Below are 16,779 nucleotides of genomic sequence, written 5' to 3'. Positions count from 1 at the left end.
GAGCAGCTGTGCCGTAAGTCCGTAAACCAAAAACACCGCTGCAGGAAGGCACCAGGGGACTCCTGCAGCACTGAGCTGCAGTGCATCTTTATCTTACTCCACGGGATAAATCACCAAGCCCTGATAGGGTCAGGGAGAGCTGTGTGAGCAGCAGAACTAGCATCTGGTTAAGGTGTTACTGAAGAAGAAAAGATCCTGTTGAGCCAATGCAGGTCCACAATGGAAAAGCTGAAAAGTTTCAGTGTCTTCACTTAATCCTGATTGGAGTTAAAGGGTTTTGTCTACAGTAAGTTTGGATGTCTTAAGGCACCTTGGTTAGAACATGATGAAGAGGGTACCGTTGCTGAGTCTATCCTACTTACCAGAAATACGTTTTGGAGACAAAGAATAAAGCATTGCAGGAACAAATAAGCTGAAAGGACTCAACAGAACGGTTTGGACAGCTGCCTGACTGAGGGTAGATCAATAATTGTCAGATCATCACCAAGAGATGTCTAACAAGATTTTAAAAACTCCTATTAACTCAAATTCTTGACCTGCCTAGACTGATGATTATGGTGGTAAGCTGTCTTTACAGTTACAAAATGGTGGTGGTGGGTGGGTGTCAAGTATTGCTACTGTTTCTTCTAAACTTGCTTTGGATAACCACGGACAATTAATCATTTCCTTCTTAATCCCAATGTTCTTTGAGAAGATGCGGGCCACATCTTCGTTTACATACATCATGTATCTAGAAAAGCCAGTATCCAGTATGTGAGCATGAATTGCCAGTCTAGCCCGCTCCCCAGACAGAAAATCTGGTCCACACCTGCAGATGGAGACCTCTGGAAACAGTTCAAAGCCTGTCTGACACACCTCACACAAATCTTGTCAGTGTGGGCCTACCCTCAGTCATGGCTGAAGGTCCTGCGGCCTAGTCTCACAGCTTTGACCTCTGCAGGATGGTGTCTGGTGTTATTACATGGAAACCAACTCGACAGTGTACTGACTGCAGGCCAGACCCTCCCCAAACGTACACGCAGGCAGTTAGCCTTCTCTTGCCTCTCTACACGTCTTTCAGTTGTCTACTTAGTCCTGGTGAGGCACACATCAGCACTGTGAAACTGCTCTTGAAGAGAATATTTCACTCTACAGCGTATAAATGTGCTTCTTTACTTGCTTGTCATCATTATTGACATTTTGACGTCCAACTTGTCCATGCCTCAGTAATCGTCTCCAGACAGGGCACCAAACAGCTGATTCCTCAGCAGCACAACCAACAATAAATCATGTCTGGCCATACTTGTAAGGAGGTGTGGAAGGACAGTGTCAGCTCCTCTACAGGCACCTTGCTGAGGGAGTGATTACAGGAACACACAAACATGGCCAACACACAAAAGGGAGGTCATGATGAGAATATTAGAAGATAGAGCACGTTCAGACCATACCAGCCAGGACACTGGTGCAGTGCTATTTTCTTCCTCTCATACTTACAAGTCCACCTCCTTCCTGGTTTTGTCCAGACAGTTGTCCCCCAGGAATATCCCTTCCTCTACAGGAGCATGGAGAAAAAGCAACTCACATAGGCCAGCCCAAATCCCACCTGGCCCCCTCACACAGCTGTTTCATATATTTAATTTCTTCTTTCGGACAACCCTTCGCCTATCAGCTTCATTTTGGGCATGGACCCTGTTCTCCAGTTTACTTTTAGGGATGACTCTAAGTCAAGGAGATGAAATTTATTTAAAAAAAAAAAAAAAAAGAAAAAAAAAAAAGGACACTTGCAGGATTCTTACTTGTGAATTTTTTCAAGGTTCAGAGGGAACATAACACATAGATGCAATTTTACCTCCACCTCATTTGAGAGACCTTAGTTTCCTTATAAAAGTAACAAAGAGATAGTTACCAAAAGCCATAACGAAGTGAACCTGCCTTATCTGTTAACTAATGGGCCAATTCTACTGGCAAAACAGCGTTAGAATAGTTTTGTAATTTGTGATTCACAAATCACTTGCTCATGCCACAAATGCCAGACATATTGGAACAAATGTTAGAAAAAAATATCACTTTGAAATTATGGAAAGAACGTGCTCAAAACAGATCAGCTTCCAAAGCTAAATAGCATCTTTTCCTCAAAACAGCAGTGAAAAACTTTACAGAGAGAAATTAATTCAAAAGTCTGTCTTCTAGGAAGACAAGTCACAGCCTTGTCTATTTAGTCATTCTTGTGTTTCTCCCTTTCAGACCAATGGCACGCTGGTTTTAGAAGAAGTATTAACTGGCATCTTTTGGCCCCCAGTCAAACATTTCAAGAAGAGTGAGAAGGAAAAGCAGCCTCCTGTATTTGCAAGTATCCTAATTTTGTGCTTTTTTGGCTGCTAAACAGGAAAACAAACTCAGCCAACCACCGAGACTGATCCATGCTGGCACTTTTTGCCCACACATTGATAAAGTCGTTACAGTTGAATAAGAAAGGCCCAAGATAGGATTATATTTTATTTACCAGAAGTGTTGCAGCCCATCGTTATATAGGCTTGCCATTGGTAGTGAGTGTATCCAGTTGCCCAATGTGAACAGAGTTTCTCATCAGAGAGAGCTGGTCAAGGACTACCAGAGTCAGGAACAACTGAGCCAATTATATTTTGTGTTTCTGTGAAATCCTTGCACTGTATTGCTCTCTGGCCATCAGATGACCAAATGCAGAACTGATGAACTTGCAGACATGCCATCAGTATCCAAACATGAGCCAGCAGGTAAACCAGCAGAATCTTTTACAAGTATTTGAAGCAGCAGTTTACAAGCAGTTCACGTGTCACATTCAGAGTCGCTTTTACTGAAGTTTTCACTTAAGGAAGGATATGACTTGATGATAGAATAACTTTTCCACCAATTTTACACTCTCAGGCCCCAGTCGAGTAGGAGCACCGCAATGGAATGTTTTACTTAAAATCTTACTTTTTAATTACAAGATTTAATTGAAGGTTAACCTTGAAAGGCAACTTCTACATGAAGGAGGATCTTCTACAGGATCTACACATCTGAACGTTTTCCTTAAACTACGTATTTGAAAATAGAAGGCATTTTATCAATAAGGTCATTGAAAGCTCCTGCTTCCCTTTCTCCTAGAAGAGTGCTGCACAGTTTAGTTTTGCACATTAAAAAGATGCTTTCAGCGGAGACATACGTTGTCCTGAAAGTTTCTTTGACTAACATGATGTTTAGGAACAAATACCATGATTATAAAAGTTATAGAGAGCATGTTCTCTACACTCCCTGAGGGGCCCAATGACCTCCTGTCCATATTGTCAAGCTGTTCAGCAGCCATTAAGGAGCTTTAGAGGAATGGGGAATTTGCTCAGGAAACAAAGTAATTTTGAACATGGGATTTTTCTTTTATTATCTTGCAATTTCACAATTGTAAAGCTTTATTATAAAAATCAAACCACCATCTGGTCCTTTGCTTTTAAAGGGATCTAACACAAACTCATTTGTAAGGTTGAGTCCTGTTCCTTCTCAAGAACCTACATCTGAAAGCTAAGTAAGAGCTATTCCCATTTTTTCAATACTCAAAACAATGACTTTTTAAAGAAAAACAACTGGCTACTCAGAACTATTTTAAGCCAGGCCATAGGTGACAAGCATTTCATACTGTAATAGGGCACCCAGGACTCTTCCGTTAGGATGGGAAAGCAAAGAAGGAAACTTAAAAACCTTCTTTTATTCCTCCACAAATTAACAATGGGAACTGCTACTGTACGAAACAAATAGGCCCTTTCTGATTTTTTTGGAAGAAAAACTCTTGACAGTCATGTTCCTCCTTGCCCCCAACCCCACAACCCACAAAAATTGTGTTTTATAGTAGTTTGTACACTCCTGAAATGGATTTTGAAATTCAAGAATGGCAGTTGAACTTGGTCTCAAGTCCTTGGGCTTGCGGCATTTGGGCACGACTCATCCATCAAGTCTGAAAAGCTGACTACAGAATCTCTTTGATCAAGCTGGATGCCTAAATGGCTCCTGTGTTACCATGACAAAGGACAGCAGACAACCACATGAGCACTTCTGTACCAGACTCTCCACTCTACCTCAGGATATTCAGAAGAAATTGAATTCAGCAGCAAAGATAAAAGACTTTGCTTTTTTTTACACCACTATTTTGAAATACCAAGTATGTCTCAGGACAAGTGATTTCATGATCACAGTTAATATTTAAAGTTGGAATAGAAGTCACACACAAGCACTAAAAAAATGACAGTGAATCAATTCTCCATTGTAAGAGGTTAAATACTATCCTAATAATTACTGAAGAAAAGTTTAATATCACTTTCCACTCAATTCTGAACTAAAATACTGTTGGCGACAAGGTTCTCAGGGACAAGGTTGTACGTATGTCATTATGTATGTTGTATGTTATTATGTATGTTTTATGTTTTCTTCTACGTGAAGGTACTTGAAGACATCAGTCCCCTACACTTCCTGAAGAGAGATTTTTTCCCAGGTGCACAAAAACAAGTTCACCATTCCCAGCAACAGTAGCATTAGGAACAACTGCATAAACGAGGTGTACATAACCGCTGCCGTTAATGCGTCATGTAGACTTGCTGTGAGTTCACTATAGCTCATGTTCTATGGCAATGCACCTACTATTGGTGCATATTCCTTGAACAGCAGCAGGGTTTGACCAACAACTATGAATTGCAGAAACACTTCTCAGATGAGTAGAAGTAATGTTCATTCCATGTAACAGCCGTACAGCCATTAAAACACACACACTGCTTCTTTCTGTGGCAGAATTTTATTTGGAGGGAAATTATAACTTTTGCATTTACATGGCACAAATTATATACAGTACACTTTCCATGATAAGAATTATGATGCTGTTCACAGAAAGGTATCAAATTTTAGATAAATAATGCATAAGCTAAAATATACAAACCAGGGGGTGAAGGTGAAACTATTGGCCATTTTTATTATCTATAGAAGAATTTCAAGGAATAATGTTAATTCAATGTTCAAAAAATTTTAACAAACTTCTAGTAAAGTTAATTGAAATATTTATAATACTATTCAGTTGTTGCACAGTATTTCCAATATACAATCAAGATACACAGAACACAACACTTAATATGAAAAATACTACTGCACCCACAAATTAAAGGTTTCACTGCCTTTTGGATGCTGCACTACCTTATTTATATAAACATTTACAACACTTCAGTAAACACAAAGGTTCTAAATGTAGTGCAGCATTATGGGGGGCCACTTTCAGCTCTTAAAATAAATGTTAAATGCCCATATACTGTGCCATTCATTCTAAGCTGATGGTTTAAGCTGTAACCCTTAATTCCTACCATAAGTAGCAAACACTTTCCCAACTTTCAGAAGATTACCGCTCCTCTGACTACATACTCTATATTCTGAGCCCTAAACTGTCCTTGGCTTCATTATCATTTTGGCATTTTGCCTCAGTGCTCATAACAGCTATCCCTTACGTTATTTCTGGTTTAATGCCCAGTTAAGTAGTCCTGCGTAGAATCTGAAGCAAAAGAATCCGCATCTTCATTATCAGAATCATCACTACTGTCATCAGCAGCTGGCTCTCCTGTCAGCGCTATCCGGGCATAATCATCAGTGTCTATAGACTTGCAGAAATGAATGGCATATTTCAGTTTTTCCTCTAGTACTTGCTTACAAGAATACCTGGGTAGCTTCAGGAGAAAGAAGCAAGTGTATGACTCAGGAAGGAAGTGGTCTGGAGGATTGTATTTATCCAATACCTGCCAAAAACAAACAGCAAAATATTTTTTCATTCACCATCCACACCACAATATTGAAATGATACTTTAATTTATTGATTTATTACTCAATTTATTAAACTGTCTTTATCTCAACCCAGGAGTTTTCAAACTTTTGCCTTTGATTTTCTTCCCCCGTCCCACTGGCAGTGGTGGAGTGAGCAAGTGGCTTTGTGGTGTTTAGCTGCCTACCAGGGTTAAACCACAGCAGCCATGCTACTCCTCCACTTCTAGCTATTTAAAATAAAAGCCCCACTCCCCATCCCACACACTTTACCTGAATAACAAAGTCCCTCCCTCTGAAATCTGCAATAGTCCTGGGCAGCCTTGTTCTGCCCCACACAAAACGCAGGAAGAGAGATCGCTCAGTATTGGAGAATGACTCCATCACTTCCCAGAACCACTGTATCAAGGAAGCAGTTGGTTCAATTCCTTTGTAAGTTGCTACAGATTTCAGAAGGTGAAGTGGAATATCTGGGCTTCCACATACCTGAAAAAGAGAATATAATGATAAGCTACAGGTCTGATCAAATCAATTGCAGGTGATTTGTTCCCTCCATTCTCTTTAAATATTTAATCAGCCTTTATGCTGACAAAATGAGAATTCAGGTATTTGAACTGCTGTACACAGTCTCCTATTACAATGATACTAAATGTACATCTTCCCATCAAGGGACAATAGGCTTCTTTCATCTTGCTGAATCACATAAAGAATTAAATAATTTACCTCAAAGGAATGTCTCCAATTCACCTCTAACAATACAGGGCTTATCTTCCACCAAACTGCTCTCAGAACTCAGTAGTCTTACTGTATTTTTTTCTTGGGTGGTTGGTTTTTTTTTTTTGGTGATTTGTTTAGTGGGTTGGGTTTTTCTGTTTATTGTTGTTGGGCTGGTGGGGTTTTGTTACTCTTTTTACTCTTTTTCCTTTTTTTTTTTAAACTTCCACAAGTAATTCATTACATCACTGCTTCACTGCTCAGCTATATCAAAATAACTTTTTGAACACTATGAGAACAATAAAATATTTTCTAGTCCTTCCTTGAGCAAAGCGTTTCCAATCGGAGTGAGCACTGTAAACAGTATTAAAAGTGGGTTTTATTATTCGATAATCTTGGATTAGTAAAATACAAATGAAGAATCCAACTCAAAAGTTAGTCTGACAGAGGTAGCAAAACAGAAATTGATACCATAGTTTCCAGTTCATATCCTGTAAAGAGCGAAAGTAGAGGAACTGGAACAACACGGGCCATCCCTTCACGAACTGCTGCAACTTGTTCGTCAAATTCATGAAGCCTGCAGACACACATTTCCAGAGATTCAGTGAATGCCATTTCCAGAATTTTTTTGAACTAATACTTATTGTAATATCAAGGAAACTTTAGGTGTTCTCCTCAAGTCTCCAGCTATGCGCCAAAGGAAATTAACAAAACACTTATCATGCCTGATACTTGACTTGTACCAGTTTCTACAGCATTCCATACTGCAAAGCAAGTTCACTGGGGAGAGGTATTTCCCAGTGTTTTGAACATTTTCTTTCCAGTATTATTCACATGCTGTGCCTGGCAAGAACAGACCAATACCCCATTTGAAAATAATTTCTCTTGGGCAAAGATCATCTGTACTTTAAGACTGTGCCCTCAAACATTCCCAACACTAGACAAGACATTACAGTAAAAGCTAAATGGGTTTGAACTAAAACATTATGTCTGAGGAAAACGATTTGCTGTGTTTTTAGACAGCGATATACAAGTAACATTTCGCTGCTTCTGTTGCCACCCATGATTTGTGTTTTGTTTTTTCCCCCCTCCTCCTTTTTTTCCCCCCTCTCCTGTCAAGCTAATTTCTAAGCCGCTGAGCTCTGAAGAGCAGAGATTCACATCACTGACATGTCCAGTTCTCAGGCTTGTCATCACCAAAATAAACCAATATCCCAGGACAAGGTTTTTCTTATGTATCCACTTTTCACATGGTTTCTATTCAGGTTCTAGTTTTTCTCTCAAGGGCTTCATACATTTAAAAAAAATCTATTAAAATGTTTTTCCCAAAAGATTTCTAACTGTAGAACGCTTTAAAATCGCTGGTGTCCTTTGAGGATAGCTAGAATTTTCAGGAGAACAAAAACATTTCTTCAAGTGAATGCAAGTCTTTAGTACCCATTTGATATTTTATGTATCATTTATCCATTGCAAACTATATTCTTCTCTATTGTCAAAAAACAGCATTAAATATCAGTCTATATCCATTTGTAGCATGTATATACACATGTGAAAACAAAGACTAATTCAAGTAGTTGTTGGCAGACATTGCACTGCAAACTAGCAAGTATAAGTGATGATACAGTCTGGCTCTAGTGTTCTCTGCAATAGGTAACTACGGTGAGGAGAATAAAACACCTATGAATCAGTTTCTCATCAAAATCATCTCATTTCCACAGTTCAATAGGCACAACAGGCACTGGGCTCGCTGTTTCAAACAACAAGATGCCCACAGTTGCTTCTTCAATGTACTTGTCTAGGTTAGGTATCTAAGTAACCAAAGGCCCATTTTCACAACTGCTGAACTATTTCCCACGTTTTAGTGCATTGTTCAGCTTCTGTCACCTATGAATGAATTTACTCGTCTGCAGAAAGATGTCACTTATTTTATGGTGTCTGGGGTATGAACACTTTGTTTTGAGTGTTCTTTCTTAGATGAGAATAGAACAATTCATCTGGGACTGCTCTTGACTTAAACAGATGATAGGAAAAATTATGAGAGCAGTAGTACTAAACCAAAGCAGTCTTCATACAGAGCTATAGGAAGATGAGAAATTGCATGGAAGATAAAGCTTCAAGCCTACTACTTTATTGCATAGGATGAACTAGATGGATGGGGAATTTCTCCACACAAAACTGGCTGCCAGAACAGCTCTGTCAGGACAGCTATTAAAAATCTAGAGCCATGCATGCTAATTTATTTGGTTTCCTAAAAGCTATTTCCTAAAACTTAAGTTTAATTTTTTTGCTTTGGAGAGATTAAAAGCAATATGAAAATCAAATCGCACGAAAACATTATTTGTACATAAGAGGTTAAAGAATCATATTGTTCAAAAGTTTTTAAATATTTTCAAAATAAAATGCTTGCCCATTTAACTAATATGAATGACTTATCCAACAAACCTGTAGTTTATTGCCAGCCTCACATATTCAGCTCTATTATCCAGTGTAATATGGGTGTACTTGGAACTCAGCTGAATATCTTGACCGCTTGCATTAGGCACAGTGAACGGGAGGCTCATGGCTTCAAACTCTTCCGATGTAGCTTCGTTGTCTCGAATGTACATCAGCCCAGGAATAAAATCTTTATCAACCTTTTGAAAAATAAATAACCGTAAGTTAAAAACCATTTATTAGCACTATACAACAGTGCCTCTTCCCGACCAAAAGCACTGCATCACGTGCCACCTACCAAAAGCATTGAGTCAAATGTCTGACCATAACCCACCTACGTGAATTCCAAAGCAGTAAAATAGCTCACTATATTACACAAAATTTCATTATACTGGGATGTTGGAGGGCACACGTGTTCTAGATTTCAATCCTTTTGAGGAGCATTTGCCAAGAAACTGTTATATAAGAAAATAGATTTAAAGCTTAAAACATGATTAACTCTACAAAATCCAATGGTTGTTTTGATACAAAAGGAACCCCCTTACCAACAAGTAAATGACTCAGTGCTTTTATGGTAAGTATATTTCTAGATGACAGTAGCTGAAAAGGAACTCTTCTTTGTAACAAAGACCTAACTCTTAACTCCACATTTACTGAGTTCAATAAACAGAAATTGAAAGTTTGTGATGTTCGGTATGATGGCGTGGACTATTTTCAGTACTAGTTTGAACTCATTTTCAGACAGTAACAGCTATGGAAAGGTTTACTGGAAAGTAGGAGTTTGACCACAAATATTTACCTAGTCAAATCTACGAGTGCATTTGAGAATGTTCTAGAACTCAGATAGGTTATTTAGCTACTTTTGAAAGACAAACTTACAGTTTTAACAGTCAGTACAAGTGATCTTTATAAACTGGCTCAAAAATGTGAAAGGTTAGTCAAAATGCTACAATTATATATACAGCAAGGAAGCAAATCACCAGAGAATTACTTATGCTAGAGTCTGCTAGTCTTCTGTAAGCTATGCCCTACTCAGAAACTTCACACTTACCTCACTGAGATCAGCAATGGTTAGGTTCATTCCTGCAAGCTGCTTCCATACCGGTTCAGCCAGGTTGAGGCTCAGAGGGCTGCCAGTCCGGATAGCAATGCCCAGAAGTACACCTGTAAATTTAAATAGTGTATAGTTTTTAAATATTTATTTCTTTGATAGATTCCCAATATTCTGATCATACAATGCAAGTAGAATGTCACAATGTCAGTAAGAAATTACCCAGAAAACGAAACATGTTCATATGTAAGAGAGACTTGGCAGCAGGATTTAATAGGAAACAATCTCTGTTTGCTCCAGATTCATCTCTTCCATTTGGTGTCACGATTAGCAGAGGGGTCAGCCCATTCTGAAGCTCCTCACACATTTCTGCTATTGATTCACTGTAACCTCCGCCGCAATCATCCACAGATTCACCTAGGAGAAGAAAACAGGCTTAAAATTACACACTCTTCCGAAAATGTTTCTAAATTAAGTCTTGAAATAACTGGATTTCCTTCCACAGGGATGACTGGGTAAACAAAAGTTTACTAAAAGCTACACTGTCCTATCTATTCTTCTGAAAACACCTTATGCTTTCCTTTGTGTTTGTATATTTCCAGTTCCATGTAAACAGTATTATTGTGAAAGATTATCAACAACAGACTTTAAAAACTACTACTTTGCCACGGTACCACTACCACTTTTGTTTTAAAACCTAATCAAAACAGAACAATAGAGGTGGTAAAAGAAAACCAAAGCAACGTGATTCTTAAGTGTCATTTTAAAGTAGATTTTTATATATATTTTACATACAATAGGTACAATGGGTCTTCAATCTAAATTGTATCTCATCTTAAAGCTCAAAGTGACATGTAAATTGTAAGAATCTCAAAGTAAGAGCAGCTAACCAGGATTATTTACAGATTCTGACAGACGAAGAACACATTTAGGTTTTGCAGAATGCCTGTTACAAGTAAGAGAGTTGCCTTTGGAATCTGAGGACAATTACAGATCTGTTTCCACTCATCTTGGGTGTTTTGGGTTTTTTTTTTTTTTTTTTTTTGTTCTTTTTTGTTGTTGTTGTTTTGGTTTTTTATTAAAATCTTTTAAACGCTTTATTATTTCCTAAGATTTTATATATGTTAGGAAATAACATGCTATGCTGCCTATACACAGACATAGTTTTACTATACTCCTTCCTTTCTTCAGGTCCTCCAAAAAATTAAACCAGAAGAAAACAGTAAAGATAGGTGCAGAACAGCTGGGACAAAGTGGGGGCAGATAGAGAATCCTCTTACCAACAAACTTGACTTTCCAAACCCGATGAGGAAGCAGAAGGCTATCAGGGCTGAAGGAACTCATTTTAGCACACATCTGCCCAAACACTGACTTTGTACCATCAGGCCCAGCCAGTCCTCCTTTACTCCTAGAACGTTTTACCTGTTGAATAAACACATTATAAAAGTCACTGCAAGAACAAATTTCAGCCAGCATCTCTGTGCAGAGCACACATAAGATTCATATTTAAAACATTAACATGTTCAGTGAAACTTCTGTAGAGGTCTATCCTGTATTTTGTAACATATACAGAGGAAGAACCCAGTTTCAAATTTACAGCACTCCAGTATTTTTCACTGCCATCTACCTTGAGACAGGTTGAGCTGTACTCCAACTCCTGCAATTGTTCCTAATTCTGTGACAGAGTTATTTAACTTCGAGTGATTACTATGATTATCACCATTTATGAACTGTGCAAACTTCAGTGCCAGTGTAACAGAAGAAACTGGCACAGACAAAAAACATGGTATCTGGTTATCTGCATGCTTCTACCACATGTCCTGAACTGACCTAAGACTGCTGAATGATTGTTCTAGGTAGGTTGGTTGGACCTTAGTAATTTTACTGTTAAGAGCTGGACACATGCAAAAGCAATAGGCAAGTCATTGCAGTTCGACCGAATGATTCTTACCAGTTCTGCTGACAACCCGGAGTGCTTTCTTCCCTAGATAAGGAATTCTGTGTTCCCTCAACCGCCAATACCCCATTCATCTTTAATTTCAAATGGTTCTTTGTTCATCTGTCTCTACTCAGCGTTCTATCTGTTCATTTTTGAAGCAAATGGAAAGATAGTGGGACATCACTGATAAAGTTTCTTAATAAAAAGAGTTTTCCCTTTGTTTCTGAAGAAACAGCTAATAGTTTGATAGGTTTTTGTTTGTTTGTTTTCCTGGATTGCAATCCACTTACTTATTTCATCCTGTTTCTACTCATACAATTGATTGTCAAATCAGGGTAAGGTTTTCACAAACAAAAATCAGGGTGTCTGTTGTTGGCCAGAAAACTAAATACATGTTTTTCTCATGTTAATTAATGACAATATTCAGGTATTTACTAGCAGCATCTAAAAATGAGTAAGCACTACCAAAAGTACACGTGTACCTGCGTGAGAGTAATGCATTTCTTAAGCACTTACAAAAAAAAATAGAATATTTAAAGATTTGATCAAGATTCCTAACAAATGCCATGCAAGGGATGCAAGGGTAATCCCACATATTTTGCTGCAGGAGATGCACAGAGAATGGTTAAGAATACAAAGAGCATTTCATCAGTACAGAGAGAAAAGAAAGTAAACAGAAGGCAGGAGAAACCTGAAGTATTTTTTTTCCCTTAGCATTCTGCAATTTATATTCTCTACCTGCCCTGACTGTAAAGGGAATCCTACAGTGCATATAATTCATCAATATCAATGAGACTGTTTATGCAGAAATAGCCTAGACTGATCCCACTAATCTGTATTCAGTACAATACATCTCAAAATCCAGCTGTTCTGCTGCAGTATGCTTTGGATGCCGTGAAGAAAACATCTGCCGGGTTTCTTTCAGGTTTTCCTGAAAGGCTGACACACTCCAATCCTTCTCATGTATAGGATGTTCTAAATCAACACAAACTTGTTTTAATTTAATAGATTTTTAACGAATTTGGATACCGAAGAAATTTAAGTTGAGAAATCAATGAATCTGCTCTTGAAAAGACCATGTATGAGTAGATGGTCTGTGAATGCAGCAGTTAATTTCAAATCTTAGACTGAAAATACAAATTAAGTGACAATAAAATGGCAAGCAATCTTGGCTGAACTGAATAGAAAGGTATGCACATTTGCTATTGTACATTTAATGTAGTACTTATTCACTAGCAACACAGGATTTTCATTTAACCTGATCATTTAGATGCAGAAATGGTTATGATTTGACTTTCAAGAAGCAGCGTAAGAATGCCATGAGGGATTATTGACACTTCTGCCAGCACCATAATATATTGCTGTGCTGACAGATGCCCATATCAAAATGTATTAAGTTATTAGCAAAGAGTAAGACTCTTCACTGAAAAACAGCAAAATTCAAACAAATTTGTTTAGGCCACATCCCATCACTAGTGTTTGAGCTTTATATTGTAGAGGTCTCAAACAGGGTCTTGCTCACATTTCCGAATTGGCCTTTTGGAGCCATTGTAAGTAACCTGTGGAATCAATCTTAATGAATAGGCTAAACAGGTCCTTATTTAATACATGCTCACTATACACAGATCATGAAGCATCTCAAAATTTTAATATACAGGTCCACCCTTCTTGCTGCTAAGGTAACTTTTCAGCATAAAACATAAGTTAGTATGTTGATTAGAAATAGAGAATGATTTTATTAAAACAGTCTGCCATGAGAAAATGACAACTTGATGTCATCAAAAGATGCTTGGACCACAGAGAAATGCAGCAGCTCAGAAGCAGCATACAACATGTGGAGGAATCAAGTTTAAAAATGTGTCTCAGTGAATAGTCATCTATTGTGAGCAGAACCACTGCAACAAAGGGGGAGAGGCACTCAAGTCAATCTGTAATTTGGTTAATGCATTTTACGTGACAAAGACCACACACTTAGAGACTAATAAAAATGTTTACCAAAAGATGGCAGCTTATTAGTTAGAATCAGCTGAGAAAGAGAAAAATGTACTGTTAACATAGAAGACATCTGTGAAGAAAACAAACACAATTCAAGGATATGTAATGAAATCAATTTCCAGAAGAGGAAAAAAATTAGTGTGGTAATTCCAAGAGCACAGACAACGCATCATCTGTGCCTTCAGGTTTCAGTTATCTATGCTTAAACTGAAATGGCACAGAGGAAAATACAGTATCAAAAGTATAGAAAAGCTATTCTACAAAAATAAGACAAAAAAGTTTAGCACGTTCAGTCTAGGAAAACGAAGGTTGACATGAAATAAGTATCCTTTAAAAGCACATTTGATAAGGCACAAGACAACAACCAGGAAGGAGGAGGAATGCTTTTTAAACTGAAGAATAACACTTGCAAAAGAACAAATAATCCATTCATTGATATCTTGTGCTTAATTTAAGACCATATCATTTTTAATTGCCATACTAGTGAGATTTCTATAATCCACATTTAATAAGTAGCCCTAGTAAGGAGGAAGAAACTATTCTTAAAGTAGAATTTAATATATCCAGAAGTGCAACATTCCTCCCGAGACAGCAGAGGACATTGAAGAACTTTTCCTTTGGAGATCCTTTGCAATACTGTGTTCCTGAGAGTACATATTCTCCTTAATAACTAAAATTTGCTTGCCTTTTAAAAGGAGGAAATTCCTTTCAACTGCTGCAATACTCTTTCATCCAAAGGCAAGGTATGATTTAACAGCAGTAAGAACATCTTTGCCTACAGATCTCAACACCACACTTGTCCATTTGACACCATATTAGTTAGTCTCGTACCTAACTACTAGGTAAACCTATTTACTAGTTAGTGGGTCAGTAAGTGAGCTTGAGCTCTGGAGCTGCCTACCATTGTAACTTGGTTTACTTTGTGGCTCAGTCTTTGACTACTTCTATCACACCGTTTCAGAACTGGATCCAGGTGCCGTTTTGAAGCATTTCACTAAAAGACCATTCCCAGAGCAAGTAATACAAACAAAACTGCATTACTTTGGTTTCTTCTACCCTACACAATTCTCTGACGGTGTCCTAAAATGGCTGCACATTCATGCTTGCCCTCATGCTATACCTCAAGACATAAAAACATCTACCCTCTATGCTATAGAAAAAACAGGTTGGCACTCTGGTGAGTTGCAGTACAGTCGCCATCATATTCACAGTTCACACACCTCGAGCAAGAACAACAAAAAAGCTCCAAAAAAAAAAATGCTGTGTCTAACTATCATGAGGCTCCCAGCAGGCATCCAGGCTAAATTAGTTCTCTAAAAGGAATCTAGTCCATGAAAAACTTGACCTCAGGACAAGAGAGTCGTGCCTGGCTTGATTTTACAGAAATTGGACAGCTGTTATGATCATTTCCAGTATTATCGAAGAAACCACTGAACAACAAAGTTCAGGAAACATTTTAAAAAACAAGTGAGTATCTGCAAAAAAACTTGCAACTAAAAACTCATCTGTTTATTTTATACCAAGGGAGATAAAGAAGTGAATTGACTGCACTATATAATTTATAAACTGTAAGAAAAGTCTTTTGACAGCAATGGGATCTTTGAGTTTAGCTGCAACTAAACTCACAACTACAATTAAGATGAAAATTCTTACCATTGATGATTAGCTGTTTGAGACTCCATAAAGCAGCTTTGAATACTACTTAAAGGATCAATCAAATAGTTTTAAGAAAGCACATTTCCATTCCCTGCAAGAACTAACTAAAGAAATTATGGCTTCTACTTGGTACTGTATAAGCAGACTAGATTATGATGATCATCTTTTTTAGTCTTTACTTGGCTAAATCTAGGACAGACTTGTATTACAGAAATACTTCATTTCCTATGGAAGCTATGAAAAATAGAAGCCCTGCAGCTACCAGTTCTATTCTAGATTTAAAGAGAGATTCAAGTAATGGACTGGAATACAAGAGAAAGCTCATCTTTATTAATTACCTCAACAGTAGAAGGACATTAAGAAATGAGCCTAAACCCCAACCATTAGTTTCCCACTTAAAGTTAAATATTTGCACTACTTATTAGACCTTCTGAATTCCACCAAAAGAGTAACGAAAAGATCACTGGCAAAAAATAAAAGATCACTTCAGCTTCAAATTCACAAATAATATATGAAATTAACAACTTTTAATCATGTAACATTACCAGAAGTTTTATGGGCCCATGAAACACAGCAAATGAGCAGAAAATATTGTCCAGCCAAAATAGAACATATTTCAGTTCACTAAGAGAAAGCTAATTAGTCAGAATTTTCCCAAATTCTCCATTCTGACCTTACAAAGGGTAGGTTTTCTTACTTTCTAATATATCAAAGAAGAAAGAAAAAACACAACTAAATGAAAGAAACACATGAGGATTCTGTAAGACCAGACTTCAGCCCACTTAAAGAAACAATGTTTTACTATTCTATGTTATGGAAATATCTATGGAAAGAAAGACACATCTGGCCTAAGGCACAACGTTACATTTTCTAACATCAATTACAAGAAAAAAAGCCTTTTTGTATCAAACCGTTCTGCAATCGATATGACTACACGTGATAACCAGCAGAGGACAAGAGTTTGAGAGCCTGATTCTTAATCATAACAAAGAGCTTTCCCCGCACCCTCCCCTGCCCTTCATGCTCTATGTTACGCAAGCAACTGCGGAGTAATTCATGTGACCACTTGGGAAGGTAAGAAAGGCATCAGAATCACTACTGTCTTGAATTATCTAATGTAGTGAGTTTTGAAAAAGCAGTCCTTTGTCAAGCAGGACATACTTTGCTCATTCATTATAGTTCAAATCACACACTTGATATTTCAAGAAGTGTC

The 16,779-nt window shown here is 37.7% G+C and overlaps 1 protein-coding gene across 3 annotated transcripts in view; it reads right to left on the bottom strand.

The window, feature by feature from the left end:
- Positions 1-4,755: 4,755 nt before the first annotated feature.
- Positions 4,756-16,779, bottom strand: part of HERC2 (HECT and RLD domain containing E3 ubiquitin protein ligase 2) — a 111,575-nt gene continuing 99,551 nt past the window's right edge. For all 3 annotated transcript variants that reach the window (XM_048051157.2, XM_066983432.1, XM_048051158.2), the window contains 7 exons: positions 11,257-11,398; positions 10,199-10,393; positions 9,977-10,089; positions 8,935-9,125; positions 6,964-7,069; positions 6,052-6,264; positions 4,756-5,756 (listed from right to left, as the gene is read on the bottom strand). In XM_048051157.2, the coding sequence (XP_047907114.1) occupies positions 5,484-5,756; positions 6,052-6,264; positions 6,964-7,069; positions 8,935-9,125; positions 9,977-10,089; positions 10,199-10,393; positions 11,257-11,398 (1,233 nt within the window). In that variant the 3' untranslated portion in view covers positions 4,756-5,483. The remainder of the gene's footprint in view (positions 5,757-6,051; positions 6,265-6,963; positions 7,070-8,934; positions 9,126-9,976; positions 10,090-10,198; positions 10,394-11,256; positions 11,399-16,779) is intronic.

Source organism: Anser cygnoides, chromosome 1 (assembly GCF_040182565.1).
Source record: "Anser cygnoides isolate HZ-2024a breed goose chromosome 1, Taihu_goose_T2T_genome, whole genome shotgun sequence".
NCBI lineage: Eukaryota > Metazoa > Chordata > Aves > Anseriformes > Anatidae > Anser > Anser cygnoides.
This window is presented reverse-complemented; position numbering and strand designations above follow the sequence as displayed.